At 39.0% G+C, this 17375-nt stretch overlaps 1 protein-coding gene across 1 annotated transcript in view; it reads right to left on the bottom strand.

Annotated features, from left to right (window-relative positions):
- Positions 1-17215: 17215 nt before the first annotated feature.
- LOC123976941 (CD59 glycoprotein-like) overlaps positions 17216-17375 on the bottom strand; it is a 4415-nt gene continuing 4255 nt past the window's right edge. The window contains exon 4 of the mRNA XM_046059357.1: positions 17216-17375. Coding sequence (XP_045915313.1) covers positions 17354-17375 — 22 coding nt within the window. The 3' untranslated portion in view covers positions 17216-17353.

The raw sequence follows: 17375 nt of genomic DNA, 5'->3' as shown, positions 1-17375 counted from the left end.
GTGTGTGTGTGTGTGTGTGTGTGTGTGTGTGTGTGTGTGTGTGTGTGTTGTGTCCTCCCACTGTGTGCATGTCGCAGATACCCAGGAGACACACACCCCATGGGACCCCTGACATACATACCTGAAGGCATCCAAGAGATCCAAAAAGCGAGAGACAGAGAGACAAATGAATGGCTAGAAAATCGGAAAATTCGAAAATCCACACAACTTGTTGGTGAGGGTGAAAACTATGCACATAATTTATTTAGTATTAAAGATTTATTAAAAGTAATAGTAGTATAAGTAATAGAAGAGAAAGTAGTAGCTGTGGGCTTTTCCGGAGAAACCAAGAAAGGACTAAAAAGAGGACACAAAGGAATGGACAAGGAGAGAAAACATGAAGCAATATCAACAATTCCTCAGAGCTAATTGGATTAATAGGAAGCAAAATGAATGTAGTATGATCTGGTATGTGAGCGTCCATGGGTGCGTGTCTATGTGCAGCAGTTGTGCAAAAACAAGATGGAAAAAAATATGATTAAAGAAATGAAGACAGATTTAAACAGACACAGAGAGACAGAGAGAGAGAGATGAGGAAGGAAGACAAAAAGAAAATCATCAAGGGAAGAAGAGAGAGAGAGATGTTCCTCCTCCACTGTCCTGGTCTGAAACTAATTGGTCCAGGATTAGAGGAGATTATACAGAAAAAATACAGAAAAAAATTATACAAAGCCCTCCACAGGTCTGGTTTCCATGGAGATAGGAACAGTGCAACAGCAACAGGGAGAGAAAATAAAACCAGTTGCTGACTTGATTACCAGAATGACACAGTTACAAACCAGTCGTACAAGACTGTTTAGAAAAACAGTGGAGCTCATTAGAGATCCAAACAGGTAGTGAACTTGTGGCGTTGCTGCTAGTCTTTTATTACCAGTATATTTTATCATCTCACTGACATTTTGGGAAACACGCTTATTCTTGTTCTTGCCAAGAGTTAGATTAAAAGATCAATACCACTCTCATGTCTGTGTGTTAAGTATAGAGCTAGAGCCAGGAGGCAGTTAGCTTAGCTTAGCTTAGCATAAACACTGGAAGCAGGGGAAACAGCTACTAACACCTGCAAAGCTCACTCATGAAGATGGTATACCTAATTTTTATATTCCCATTGTACAGGTTAAACAAAAGAGATTTTAGTTAACATTAGTGTGCATTACAGGTCATAAGCCATGTCCAGAACAACTTAAGCTCTACACAGCCCTCTCATCCATTTGAATGAGGCGAGTCCAAACACACAAGGGACTTTAACAAAAATTCGCACCACACCTTTTCCTTTCAGACTGCAGCTGAGGTCCCATCCACACTACTCCGTTGTAGTTTACAAACGGAGAATTAAAACGATCTCTGTCTACACCAGCGTTTTAGCTGCATTTTGGAGTTGATCTCCGCCTACCTTAAAACAACTTAAAACGCACAGCTAGAGCCCGTTCATGTACACTGGGCATGCGCATGCCAGTGTAAACATGAAGCAGATGGTCTATTCCATAGTTACAGAAGATTTGGCGAAAGAATAAATAAATACAGACGAAGCATCACACCAGCTTTTTTTGCATGCACCAATGATGAGCTGGGTATGTTACTGAGTGTAACACGGGAGTACGGCGGTGGAAAACAGACTGGGAGTTGTTGCAAAGTGAACGGCAACATGCACAGTACAAGTGTAGGCAAATAAGTGTTATTTGCACCGTACATAATATTTTAACAAAAATACGATGTCAAAAACCCGGTCAGTAGCATCGTGTTTCTGCTTTACAAGACCCAATCAGAGAGCCGAGTGTGAGCAGCTGCGTCATCGTTCCTAAAGTCCTCTGTTTTGGTCCGTCTTCACTAAAACGCCCTCCGGAATTTTGAAACGCAAAACGGGGTCTGCAGCGTTTCCAAACTTCTCCATTTTTGGTCTTTGTTTTCGTCGTTTTAGTCTGGAAGTGAGGTGCAAACATAGCAGAAGGTCTCTGTTTTAATTTGGAAATGCAGAAGTGTGGATGGGGCCTGAGATAGCGTATGTATTCCCCCAATGCCTGTTTGCGCAAATTCAATACGTACCTGGGAACCTTTTGCAAGCACTGGTTTCTCGTTTATGTCTGTTGTCGCTAATTTGCGACAACAGACGCAATGATTTTGCAATGACAACTAATGAAAATCCCAAATTCAGTATCTCCAAAAATTTGAATATTACTGAAGACCAATACAAAAAAAGGATTTTTAGAAATGGTGGCCAACTGAAAAGTATGAACATGAAAAGTATGAGCATGTACAGCACTCAATACTTAGTTGGGGCTCCTTTTGCCTGAATTACTGCAGCAATGCGGCGTGGCATGGAGTCGATCAGTCTGTGGCACTGCTCAGTTGTTATGAGAGCCCAGGTTGCTCTGATAGTGGCCTTCAGCTCTTCTGCATTGTTGGGTCTGGCGTATCGCATCTTGCTCTTCACAATACCCCATAGATTTTCTATATAGGGTTAAGGTCAGGCGAGTTTGCTGGCCAATTAAGAACAGGCATACCATGGTCCTTAAACTAGGTACTGGTAGCTTTGGCACTGTGTGCAGGTGCCAAGTCCTGTTGGAAAATGAAATCTGCATCTCCATAAAGTTGGTCAGCAGCAGGAAGCATGAAGTGCTCTAAAACTTCCTGGTAGACGGCTGCGTTGACCTTGGACCTCAGAAAACACAGTGGACCAACACCAGCAGATGACATGGCACCCCAAACCATCACTGACTGTGTAAACTTTACACTGGACTTCAAGCAACGTGGATTCTGTGCCTCTCCTGTCTTCCTCCAGACTCTGGGCCCTTGATTTCCAAAGGAAATGCAAAACTTACTTTCATCAGAGAACATAACTTTGGACCACTCAGCAGCAGTCCAGTCCTTTTTGTCGTTAGCCCAGGTGAGACGCTTCTGACGCTGTGTCTTGTTCAAGAGTGGCTTGACACAAGGAATGCGACCCATGTCTTGCATACGTCTGTGCGTGGTGGTTCTTGAAGCACTGACTCCAGCTGCAGTCCACTCTGTGAATCTCCCCCACATTTTTGAATGGGTTTTGTTTCACAATCCTAATGTGCTTGGACACAGAGCTCTGTGAACAGCCAGCCTCTTTAGCAATGACCTTTTGTGTCTTGCCCTCCTTGTGCAAGGTGTCAATGGTCGTCTTTTGGAAAGCTGTCAAGTCAGCAGTCTTCCCCATGATTGTGTAGCCTACAGAACTAGACTGAGACCATTTAAAGGCCTTTGCAGGTGTTTTGAGTTAATTAACTGATTAGAGTGTGGCACCAGGTGTCTTCAATATTGAACCTTTTCACAATATTCTAATTTTCTGAGATACTGATTTTGGGGTTTTCATTAGTTGTCAGTTATAATCATCAAAATTAAAAGGAATGAACACTTGAAATATATCAGTCTGTGTGGAATGAATGTATACATTATACAAGTTTCACTTTTTGAATGGAATTATTGAAATAAATCAACTTTTTGATGATATTCTAATTATATGACCAGCACCTGTACTTCTGCACTTCTACTCCACTACATTTATTTGATACTTCAATTTTAGTTACTAGATAGTTTGCAGACTGTCGGTCATACAAAATATTCAGCAAATCTTGTATAATCAAGAAATAAATTATGATCTAATATCGTACATTAGCTGCAACATTAAAGAAATTTACATTTTAATGTATCAATAATTTTGATTTAATAATTTAATATACAAGTCTTCTGAAAGAGGGCATTTTGCACATTGATCACCTTTACTGAGGTTCTGCAGTGTTGCTAATTTTACTTAAATACAAGAGTAGTTCTTCCTCCTCTGCACATTCCCTAAAAGCCCTCTTAGCCTACTAACAACTTATTTTGTTATGTTACATTGCTGATTCAGGGTATTTAATGTTTGGACTTTATGGTAAAACAACTTGTATGTATTCGTTTTAAATGTGGACCTGTTTTCTCTTAAATGTTCCTTGTAAATTATATTAAAATAATAGATTAGCTAAATGAGGACATATTAAGAAAAAAATCACAAGCCCATTATGACATACTGAACAAGGCCAAGGCCGACAGTATATGAAATAAATAAGCACAAACACAAAATGCCTTACAGATTTTTAGAAGAAGTGCTGCCATAAAATCGAGTTTAATTGGGTGCATTAATCACAAAAACAGTCAGCAGTGGGAGCACTGTCATTTCTTTTTCTCAAGCCAGTGCACATGGTAACAGTCAAAACACTGACAACCTCATGATACTGAAAAAGGGGAAGTCTTTGATATTATAGCAGTCTTGTGTCTAACTAACTATGTTCAAAATAAAAAATATTCAGAGAATAAGGAGAGGGCAGAGGTGTGGAGAGAAACAGAAAGCTCCTGAGGCGTCCCACAATCCTGAACAAGAACACAACTCAAAAATTTTAAACTTCAGTTATTCGCGGAGGCATCTTCTTGTTTCAACACCGGAAAAACATCTGCTGTTAATTAAAAACAGGCCTCTAGCTTTCAAAAACCAGCTGATGTCTCTGATGGCTCTGTCTGATTATGGCTGCTGTTTATGGATCTCAGCTAAAACACTCACACGTGCTGCAGATCCAGCTCTGTATACTGTATATTTCAGTGCTTGAACAAAGGCTTTACAACCTGTCTGCTGTTGTTTTCCTTCGGTGTCATACTGCTGGTTCGCCTTCGAAATGCACTCGATTCTGAAGCAGGAAGCTTCACAGGTTAATCAGACAGGCTGAGACACATTTTTTTTCAGTTTTTTCCCTCAATGCTTCTTAAATGTATTCTTAACACAGACGCATGTACCTGTTAAACTTGATAAACCAACATCCAGCCATCAAAACCAAATCCTATTTTATTCCATTCTAGTCCTTCTAGTGACAGGATTGTGGTTCTTGTGGTCAAGTCCTCCAACCTGAACAATAACATAGGTCGTTTATCCATGCCTCCCAAAGGCAGACATATGAGCATATCCCGTCAGGCGAACGGAGCGTAACAATGTTGCATAAGTCACGTGGCCTATGCCACATGCCTTTAAACACGTGGTTAACATTATTAAACAGTCACAGTTTGGTTTGGTTAGGTTTAGGCAACAAAACTACGTTGTTAGGTTTAAGAGAATGTCATGGTTTGGGTTAAAGTAAATTACGTAAGTCATGGGACGTAACGGAAGTCACATGTTGGTCAGTAACTTTGTGAGTAGTAAATAGAGGCCAGCTTTGCGCGCTCCCCACCCCCACACTCTCGTGACTAGTGCTGTTTTCTGGCCACCATAGGGGTACAGTACTGCAAGAGCAAGCCTAGTTCGACACAAGATCTCAAACCCCATAGATTCAACTGAGTGTCTGAGATTTTGTAGACAGCACGTATTCACTAACAACATAAGGATTGCGCTTTAACAGACCAGCGGAATAATCAGCCTTAAGAGTTGTAGCAGTAGCTTGTCAGTACTTTGTCCGGTCACCAGCCCCATCAAATAACAGTCCCTTCACTCATGGTTTCAATAGTAAACTGTCATAGGAATGTCAATTACCGGGAAAACACATTATATTCTAACCAGAAACATTTAAGAAAACATAAATTACAAAGCATCTTTTTGTATTTCATACAAATAGGAGTTTTTTTTCAGTAATGTTTAACAAAGCTCCCGTAGTCGAAATGCATCACGGGATGTCTGAGGGACAGCCTTTAAAGCTGATAGGCTGTACTACATTACGGGTGTGTGAGCCTCTGTCTCTTACATACAGTAACATCTAGTTGCGATTGTGATGTAGACGCGGGAGGGTGTACTGAAAATCAGTGTGGATTTATGTATGCTTTCTCTTAACTGTGGCTAAACTGTCTTATAGCGGACAATTAAACTTTCTCAGTAACAAAATGAGTAACAAACGTTGCAAATGCGTATGCACACTTGTAAGCTTGTTCCCTTTATAAATCAACTTGAAATGTTGCCTATGTGAGGAAGCGCCATATCCGATCCCTTCAAACGCTTACAACTGTCTATAAATGGTTAGTGGAATTAATATTAATACGTACTGAGTGCGAGGAGAAAAGGAGTCAAACTCTGACAGAGGAGCTACAAAACGAGATTTAACTCGTGAGAACACAAAACAGATGGCTCTCACAAGATTTTTATAAATGCATGCGCGAGTGTTTATAGTGTTTTTAGTTTTAAAACTCTCAGTAGCAAATATTTCAAATGCATGTGCTCGTGCACCATAGGAAAAGGGGCGCCGTGGCTCCCCTCCCTTTACAACCGATCTGCAAGAACCGGGCATTCATCCTGCGTAGTGACGTCACTGACCGAAGGGAGACACTCACACACACACGCAAGACGGGACGATCTCGGTACTAATTTGGATTCGCCCTTTTGAAAAGAGAGTAAACCAAATGCATTACATCTGTGTTTAAACATGTATTTAGGTAACACAAACAATCCACTCACTTAACAATTATGGCGATGAGTTAAAAGAAATAGCCCGTGACTTATTGTAAACGACAATGAAATAGTGTTATTTTCCAGAACAAACAGCGCATCACATCCATACCATTGTTTGGCTCGATTAGGAAGTGATAGGCTAGTGTTGTTTTTTGTTTGTTTTAAACTCTCAGTAACAAAAATGATTCAGATGTGTGTGGTAAAATAGGACGGGATCACAGCTAGACAGCTGTCGGTTTGACATGAACGTGCGAACGCGGTTGCATATTCACCGCCGTCTAACTCTGCATAAACCATGATATCAGACTAAACAGGTAGGCCTATTGCAGGATAAAACTGTGAAAGTAGAAAGTTTATCTCTATCACTGTAGTAGTTCCTGATAACAACACCGCATCACATAGACTAAATGTTACGAGGAGCGGTAAGGAACGGTATAGTTAGTGAAAGGGATAGATTTATGCGTGAGAACACAAAACAGATGGCTCTCACAAGATGTTTACAAATACGGGCGTGGTTATTTTTCGTTTGCATTCCTCCTGAGTAGTGACGTCACTGGTCGAAGGGGGACACACGTACGCAAGACAGGATGACCCCGGTTGAAAAGAGAGTAAACCAAATGCATTCCACCTGTGTTTAAACATGTATTTAGGTTGCGCAAAACAGTCCACTCACACAACAATGGCGATGAGTTAAAAGAAATAGCTTGTGACTTGTTGTAAACGACATTGAAATAGTGTTATTTTCCATGACAAACAGCGCATCACATCCATACCATTTTCCGGTTTTATACTGCAACACATGAGTGTCGGACATTAGGATGTGATTTAAGCTGACATAGATGTCATCCTATCTACTATCCTAACAATAGGAGACAGTTTTAAGTATCTGCGAAATAAAAAGGCTTTCGAACTAAAAAATAAAACATTTGCCACAAGACTTCAAGTCGTGTACACGAAACACAGAGTTTTTCTTGATCTGAGAACTTTACCATACCATGGCTTTTAGAGAGACTGATGGTTTTGATTTTAGACTACAACATCCTTTTAGTCTAATTGTGTCAGGTCCTTCAAACAGCGGTAAAACATATTTTGTGAAAATGTTGATTGAAAATGCCGATAAGCTCATTTCTAAACAGATTGAAAATGTTGTATATATTTTTTCGTGTTGGCAACCAGTTATTGATAATTAGAAATGTGAATTTCTTTATGTGATTATACATTGTTGCCTTTAGATAAAAACAATTTGTTGATTATTGATGATTTAATGAATGATGCTAGCAATAACATTGAGGTCCAAAATGTGTTTACAAAATATGTGCATCATAGAAATTTAAGTTGTTTATACCTAATGCAGAATTTGTTTTTTCAAGGCAAAGTTAGCCGTACTATTAATTTGAATACCAATTATCTTGTTTTGTTTAAAAATCCCAGAGATAAATACCAAGTCATGCTAATGGCTAGACAAATGTTTCCTGGGAAGAGTAATTTTTTTATGGATTGTTTCGACGACGCCACGAGTGTTCCTTACGGTTACTTGATGATTGATTTTAAAGCTAAGACACCTGATGATTTCAGACTCAGAACTGACTTGCTTTCAGACCTGCCTGTTGTGTATGTGCCTAAAAGAAAGTAAATAAACATGTCTGATCGCATTAAAAGAAACCTGTCTTTACTGCAAACTATGCACGGAGCATCTCCATCTCAGAAAGTGAATATTATTAAATCTGCATCACCAGACCTTTTGGTAGTGTTATGCGAAATAGCTTACAATGTTTTAAAAGGTAAAATTCCTTTAAATAAGACACAGTATCAAAAATTAAAAAAGGCGGGGATTAGACTGCTCGCCAATAAAAAGGTGTTATGGCCTCCGCCGTTATCTGCGTATATGTATCTGTGTTGTGCAACTGTGTGTTATGTTAAGCAGGATGTGCAAACCCTTGCCAAGGATTGGCTGGCGTGAGACCCGCCTACTTCCTGGTTCCGGCCGGTGGATCGATCGGTGCGGTGCCTGGCAACCTCCTCCAGTCATCTACCGCCTTCCAGATCGTCCCCTGTTTAAATAGCTGCCTACCTGTGTGAACTTGGCAGTTCTGATTTTCCCTTGATCAACTCGCCTCGTTCGTATTTTGCTTTATAGTAGTAATTGTGTTAACTGCTGTAGAAGCGTTAGTTCTAGTGATAAGTATTAGTTCTTAGTGTCTGAGTGTTACCTTTACTGTGAATTGTGTTAAGGAAACAGGGCAAGTACCTTAGTGGGGGATTACTGATATCCACCACACACCTGCAGTTAAGTTTGTTAGATACACTAGGCTTAGAGGGTGCTGCTCATTTTGTATTTTGTTTCTTACTGGGCAAGTCAGAGTTTTGTTTGATTTTGGAGTAGCAAGTGGCTATCTCTCAGTTGGAGAGACCTCTTTAAGTTATATTTGGTTCTTTAATTTAAGCAGCATCCACCAGCCCTTTTCTGTTCTGTTTTTAAACCCTGTCAACAATAAACAATTTGCACTTTTACCAAAAACACTCCGGGTCGTAACAAAATGTTTGCACTTCAAAGACAAAGAAGACGTTGCTTAAACAGTCTGGCGGTTTTCTTCTCCCACTGCTGTGTATCGCTGTGCCTTTTATAACGAGTCTTATTGGTTCAAGACAAACTTGGAGTATGAACAAATGTTTCTGGTTCTGGCACACAAGTCTGTTCGAGAAACTGTTGAAAATGACCTGGATCGTACTATAAAAGACATTCTGGATCAAAAGACCAACGATCTTCATGAAAAAGCAAAAAAATATTACATCGCATTGCAGAGATTTCTCACCATGGTAAAACAAGGAGAAAAAGACCAGAACACACTAACTTTGTCAATGCCGGTCGCTGAGGATTTTCACACGTCAGAGCAGAAGAATCAAGAAGGAAGAGATTTTGTTTTATAAAACATGCCAAAAAACAGCAGGAATAAAGCTCAGCATATTTTGGATAAAATGTCCTCCTCAAAAAACATATCTGCATGGACTGAACGTGGGGAGTTAGTGTTTAACGGTAATGTTATTAAAAGGGTCTCATGTGTATGATTTGATAAGAGGAGTAACTGCTTCTCACAACGTGTCTGACAGCCAGAGACCTACAGGTTGGGATGGATATCGTTGGCTATATTGAATATACCTTTATCAGTTATACCAAATCAACAGGTCAAAAGAAAAATTGACGAGATTAAGATAAAGACTTTTGGAGAATCTTCTCCTCTTATTACTGGACCACCATCTACACCTCTTGTTACCAGAGGGCATCGATTAGTAAACAATGAAACAAGTCCCTTTGTAATGCGATTGAGTGATTGGATAACTTTTTAATTGTATATCGTTATTGGTTTTAAATAAATACATACTTTATTATTTCAAAGTGTTTTTATTTATATCACCATAATAACAAAAAACATTGTCGTACACATTTCAATCTATAAATCATTTTGATAATGAATGGCACACAACTTCTAATATTATTATACACATTTAAAAGAATCTGATACTTGGACACACTGGATACTTTCCAGTTGCCGAGTACAATTGATGATACTCCCTGATGGCATTCCCTCTTGTAAAGTTGGGTTGAAAGGGTTTTGAAGGATATTGTTGACCGTCAACGTATAAACATAAAAACTCTATATCATAATGGTTAAATGTAAATGGATTACGCACATAACTACCTGTAAATGCCTCGTGATCTACAAATCCTAATACAATAAATTTAAGTATTTGTCCCAAGAATACATTTTCTTGATTACAAACATGAGTGCCCATTGGGACGCTAAAATGTTTAAGACAGACTCTGTCTATGGGATATTTAACGTTGCCATGCGTTAGCGTGTGCTAGCTTAACAGCCAGAGATACGGTGACTTTCTTTACAAACAGGCTTGCTGACCCGAATGTTATGTTAACCCGAAAGTCGTCTACAGTGTTGCGCATTAAGCAAAATTTGTTTTTAGCTCTTATGAATTTAATCTTGAGGTCTACGCCATTTATAATTAACTTGTCTTGAAAAAACAAGTCAGAATGTAAAGGGGATATTAGCTCCACTACGCGGCCGCCTTGTGTGTACTCCATTCTTTTAACTAGTCCTTCATTGCGTCCTCCAGCCGTTGCGTCATCCATATAACCTGCTGTATCCATGCAAAATAGTCCGGATCCAAACTGTGTCTTCAGAGCGTCCTTTCCATAGTTCAAAAGGCACTCTATTATACCCCTGTAAGGATATGTGTTTGATGATTGCGTTATGAGTCTGTCCCCCAACGGTATGTCGACCTGTGAAAATATTGTACATCCAGGGTAGTTGATAAAGCCCACGTCGTCTGCTTGATCCAGTTTTCCGCCATTAGCTTTGGTGATTTTTACGCGCGTGTACAGAAACGTATTGTTTAGATCCAGGTAGTCCTCTGTACTAGCTGGAATGAAAAATTCCAGATTCTGATACCGCTGCGCCTCCTTGGTGGGGAACTCCCTCTTTTCCCAGGAGGTTGTTTTATTGGTCGGGGGGCCACGGCCACTATACCCGACCCCTCTTGACGTCTGTTCATGACGTCAGTAATAACATCCGAAGCTATGTTTTTAGCGGCTGTCTTTAAATGAGGGGCAACAAATGTAAATCCTTACTTGAATAAGGGGAATGCTAATCTAAACAAACCCCTAAAGATACCCCCTAACCCTGCACCATACTGAGCACCGAGCCCGCTGTATCCTGGTAAATCACCACCCACTTGGACTGTATAATATGCAACGTACTTGTCCGCATTGTGGGCATATGGATGGTACATGTTTGCTCCTTGTCTTATACTGATATTTTACGAGTCAAAAGTGTAGCTTTATTATCACTTTGCCGTACTTAAAAGGGATATGTTGATTCTGATCTGTCTTGAGAGAAATCTCGATACTATTAATGTGTGTTTTGCAGAGCCTCAGATAGTGTGGTCTGTCATAAGTATTTGTGATTATATGGTTTTTTTGGCCCAGATATATGTACTATTCTTAAAAGAGGGACGTAACTATCCCCTACTGTTTGATGATCAACAACATTGGAATAAACAAATATATTATACATCCCTACATTAACATCAGCAGGATGTGGCGACAAATATGGCATCTGTTTCAACACTGTGTTAGTTCGTGGCTGAGATCTAAATGTTGCAATTCCCTTGTGAGTTTTAAAAGCTGCTCCGGGGATAAATCCCCACATTTGTGCTAGTTTTCCTTGAAACGTTAATTCTACGTCTCTCCTTGGTAAAATGCTTACTCAGTTGGTAATGTTGTTGTAATCAAGGTTAATGTGACCCATGTCGTTTTCAGATAAACAACTTTTAGTTCAGCTATTATCTGTGACATTGTTGTATAGAACCCCTGTGTCGCTGATAGAACTACCCTCTTGTTGGATTTTTTATCACACACAACAAATTTTGAGTCTTCTGATGAAAAAGATTTCCATGTTTTTGGATATTGTATTTCTATCAAGCCCACCTCGTATGCTGATTTAAAGTGTAAAGGCTTGGATAGATTTGTTCTAAAGTTTGCTATTGTATTGCTCAGGTAAAATAATGCAAACGAATTGCTGGGCAGGGTGACAAAAAAATCCTCTGTATCCATTTATACGTGTGTTTGTAATCCGCTAAGGTAGCTGAATGACCTGTTTTTCCAAAATCCACGAGTTAAATTTATCTGGTCATCCGACCCATTTGACTAACACCATGTCCCGGCCTTGTCTTTTCTTTCTAGATAAAATCTTTTCTATTTTAAATGTTTTGTTTTTATCTATAATAACTTTTTGCATCTCTTGCTCATAAAATGTCCCCTGTAATATTTCGCCATCATAGTCTTTTAACCCGTAAACAGGAGGGTCCCTTGACACGCATTCCTTTACTGTGAAATATTCATCAGTATAATTTTGCTCATAACCTTTTTTAAAGGGCCGCGTAGTTTTGAAATTCTTACAGTATCGCCCACCTCATACTGTCCTCCACCCTAACTACCCGTTTAAGCGAAGCAATGAGAAAAGGGTTCCTCAGACAAATCTGCTGCAATGTTTCGAATACTGCAATCACACTTTGGCACCAAACCAAGGTGCCAAAGTGGACGTACTTTTGAGCATCAGCGAAATTTTTGTTAAAAAGCTTCTCCGTAATTTCTCTCTTATCTCCTTTAATATAAAAGAAGGGCATGTGTGAGGTTGTTTTCTGCACCATTCGTCTGTATATGTATAGCTTTTTGTTGCAGTATATCATATAAATAATAAGCTACAGTTACCTGTATAATACCGCTAGCAGTAGTGTTAGGAGATGTGTCCTTGTCGCAACAGTACAGAGTATCCAAACAGGCACCCTTAAACGACTTGATCCGGCTCTTGTCCTCTTCTGCTTTTTCTTCAGGAACGAGAAATGTAAAATTTCTTTGCCCCAGTTCTTTGCCATAGTCATCCACCCATGAGTTATCATCATCGTGTAGTGATGGAAAATATTTAGAGCTGCTCGATAGATCCTCACCCGCTGCACATGTCCTCGTACCTGCATAAAACATTTTAATTAGAACAATATCACCGTCAGCCCCGTCGTGGAGGTCTTTGAGGTTGTCTGTAGTGTTGTTTGTTGTTCATCTTGCTTGTCCTCAGGACCAAAAAGTTTTCTTTTGATCCCTACATAGCTAACATAAGGTTTATACCATCTGAATAATTTATCAATGTGTGAGAAGATTTCAAGGGTTCTATCCCATTCCCCCCACTGGACCACAAAGCCGGTGCTGAACCACGTCTCCCACTCTTTAGACATGATGGGGTAGCCTTTTTGTTGCTCTGGGGTTCCCATTCCTGCAATTTGAATGATAGAATCGTCCTTGCACGATCTAAAAACGATGTAGGATTCTGGGTCGTAGACTTCAAGGTCTGTCTCTACACGGTAGAGCTCTCCTGGCACAGACCCGCACCATTGTGTGGTATAGACTCTCTTTTGAAGCACTCATATCTTTACAGACTTTGTTTCTGAAGTAATTCCAGTCTTTGGCTGAAAAACTAATGTGTGGTGTGCTTTCACAAAGACAAATTTCATCAAGCTCTCTTGTATAAAGATGAACTGTTCCATGCTCAAACAAGAATCCCGACATTCTAAAATCTTCCACCGCCCATTCAAACTGAGGCGCCCATGCCTTTCGGTCCAGAAAATCGGCCAATGTTGTTGGGGGAGTCTTCTTTCTAGGAGCCATACTCATTGCAGTATAATTATACATCGTTTTGGAGTCATTACTCCTAATTGATTACCTGTGACGTCCATGATTGTGATGCTGCAAAGATGGCGCTGTTGTTCTGCACAAAAATAGCTCTGTCCGATACAGATTCACCCAAAAAATCGTTCAGTCACACTGTTCCATGCTCTCGGTCAGATGTAAGTCAAAAAACTAGCGCGCTATATATGCAACCGATTGCTAAAGCCACTCCCAAACATCCGCTCTGGATAACACCGGACATCCCATATACACAAACCCCCCTTTTCACACCCGTCTTCACCTTTTGGCGATCGACCCCCATCGCGGCTAATAGAGGATAAGGCCGGACACGCCCTAATACAAACACCCATTTTCACACCACCATGTCTTTGTTGTTCAACCTTGCTATGACCCCAATCTTTTTTTTTTTATTCTTTTTTTTTTTTTTTTATAATTTTTTTTTAATTAAATTTTTATTATTATTTTTTGATAAATTTTTTTATATAATTTTTGATTAATAAATTTTTTTATTAATCAAAAATTGATTCATGTGCACAACTCATGTGCGCGTGGTGCGCGCATTGCTAACCTTTATTTACTACTTCTGTGTAACTTAAAACTTAAAACAACTTAACATTTACTTCAACATGGGACTCGGACACCATTCTCCTAGGGTTTGATCCATCTTGCCTCCTTACGCAGACTTTGTCGCTATTTATAATACCTTATCATCCTTGGCTACCGTTGAATGGCTCTAACTTGAGGTCCGACACTCTCATGGCTGCATTCCATTGACTCTAATGAGTCTATTTCTATTTCTAACTTTTATCTTTTTTTTTTTTTTTGCTCTAATTTTCCAAGATCTGATCCTGGGGCACTTGCAATAGTTACAGCAGCTACCCAGAGAGGTTGAAAGGAGAAGTATGATTTATTCACTTTCCAAAACCTAAAACAAGTCCAGAAAAATGTAGGCTGTGGATTGTTGGTAATTTAATGTTAGTTAGCTAACACTAGCTAACTTACTACTGTATGCAACCTTATATAAACCTGCTGTTCTGCTTTTTAATGATTGTAATAGTGAATAGAGAACTACCCAGATGTACCCTAAATATAGTTGTCCTCTTTCTCAATAGTTAGGTAATATGGTGGTTCACTTTTACTCTGTGATCGGTAGGCTTTAGCTTCTGTCTTTATTTTTTTTCACGTCAGTTTGACAGCCTGAATACACCCTTCACAATGCAACTGCAAAACTGTCTGCTTCTTTCTGAGATTGCTTTTTCCAAAAATTAGACAATATTTCTCTTATAATAAGTAAGTATAATTAGATTTTCCACTGCAGTTATAATGCATGGCAAGACTTAATCCAGGGACCTTTTCTGAATCTATGTAAGTAATCAAAATCAAATTGGCATAGGCAAAAATCTCCTGTGACAGGTTCTTTTCATTTTATTGTAGACTGCGTTTCTTCACTTGTGCTACTTATTTTTAGTCATTTAACAATTTTTTCATATACCATATCTTGTAATTGTGTTTACCATTGTAACTAAATATAAAAGTAAATAAAGGACAATAAAATCTTTTTTATTTTGTTTTATAACTTAAACTTACTTATAACAACTTCCAGCGTTTCTGCATTTGTTGTGTTTTGTCTTTTTACTTGTGTTTTTGATTTATTTGCATGTGTACTATTTAGTTGCAGTGCATCCAGCTCTCAGGGCCACCATAATTTTTAATACACATCTTGTTTATTAATCTTTGTTATATTGTGATTACATAACCAAACAATCACTAATCCACCCAATACATCCCATTTTTGTCTCTGTTTTTTAGTCATACACACTTATGCACACACACACGCACACACCTGGTCTTTTCTTCCCTTGCTCGGCCAGATGTTAGCATTGAGATTTTTATGTAAAATGTGTGAGAAATGTTTTTAATTATCTAGCCACCTGGATGGCGTTGTAGCATGAACACACACACATACACAGTATACACATACACACATAGACACACACACATACACAGACATGTAATGATTCCCTATAAATCTTAAATTTCTAACTTAAAAAATCAGTATTTTGTCCAGAATAAATGTGCTCACTCAATCTTATTTTGTGACTTATGAGGATAGAATAACACAAACACACACAAAGACACAAACACACACACACACATTGTTTCAGGTAACAGATGTTGTCCTTCTTTTAATTAAAGTCGACAAATTAAGACATTACGCTTACTCACTGCTGCAGAAACAGGCCTTACACACACGTCCTCACCACATTATTTTATAAATGGCTGTAGGGGAAAACTGCAGCTTAAATTGTTTTCAAGGGCAGCAGCAGACACTCGTGCGGCTGTGTACTTTCTTCTTCAGACTGTTTTCAGGCTGTTGTTGTTCTTCAGCAGGTTTGAATCCAGCCATCACACATGACACTAAGTGGACATTGTGTGTGTTTCAGTCCACTGAGCCACAAAGAGCATTGTGTTGTTGACCCATCTGTCTACCTGATCTGTTTTCCTTTGTCTCTCTGTCTTTCTCAGTATTTCCCCACTGTTTACTGTTGAATATGAATGAAAAGTGACATATTTCGTCATAGAAATTATTCTAAAAATTTGGTGTGCATCTGAAGATGTACAAAAAATAGTTACAAACTTCAGTCCTTTCTCTTATCAAGGTATTAATTTAACACAGTGGCGTAAGTACCCTGTGCATTGCACTGGGGCCCAGCTCACGAGGGACGGCAACAATTGCCACGTGGATCGTGATCAGATGCCGTCATCCATTCATTCATACTGTGTTGACATAATGAGTTGCTGTGCTTTTCTTGATTGCTATTTGTTCTGTGGTTATTGACAGACTGTGTCAGCTACTTTGTGTTCATTTGTTACTTGTAGGCTGGATAAAGCTGTTTTGGTTGGTTGATAGTCAGAGACCACAGGTTTGAGTGGAGGGCAGGCTGTAAGATTTGCATTTGGCACTTGGGCTGCTGTCTACGATGCTGCAGGTCTGCAATTGTGTGGAGTCATTATGTGGCTGTACGCCTATGTGTACACGAACATGTTTCTTGGGGCAAGGGGCACAAGAAAAATAATTTCACCAGGTCCAATTGCAATTAATTTACATTATTTAACAAAATGGATTTTTCACCATCTGGCCACCCAAATTGTGTTCTTAATAATGTTTTATAACTCACCTATTAACCAGTGATAAAATATTTATTAAGCATAAAGTTGTTATTTACAATCTGTTATTACATTACAACTCTTTATAAAGGGTGCCTTACGAGAAACTGTGGTACCATTACTTCAACCACTTTCAATTACTAGTCAGTTTCAGGAACTTGAAAAATGTGTGTCAGTATGTAGAAAAATGGCAGGATAACACAAATTGTTAGTCAAATAGAAAAGATGACATTAATTGTAAAAAAACAAAACAACAACAACAACAACAAATAAATAATAGACAAAATAGTTAATGAGGTGAAGATGTTCGCATTGTTGATACATCCAGAAAGTGCACATATGTTTATTAAGACTTTATTGTTGAGTGTTTAACAATGTTCAGCCATGGTACAGCAAATAAGTGCTACATGGAAGACACAACATACTGAAATCAGGACTGTATGTTTTCTTATTTTTTCCACCATTTCTTAAAATTTCTAACCGAAGAACTCCTTCAAC

Source organism: Micropterus dolomieu, linkage group LG09 (assembly GCF_021292245.1).
Source record: "Micropterus dolomieu isolate WLL.071019.BEF.003 ecotype Adirondacks linkage group LG09, ASM2129224v1, whole genome shotgun sequence".
In the NCBI taxonomy this organism is placed as follows: Eukaryota; Metazoa; Chordata; class Actinopteri; order Centrarchiformes; family Centrarchidae; genus Micropterus; species Micropterus dolomieu.
The sequence above is the reverse complement of the archived record's forward strand: the minus strand, read 5'-3'. Positions and strand labels throughout refer to the sequence as shown.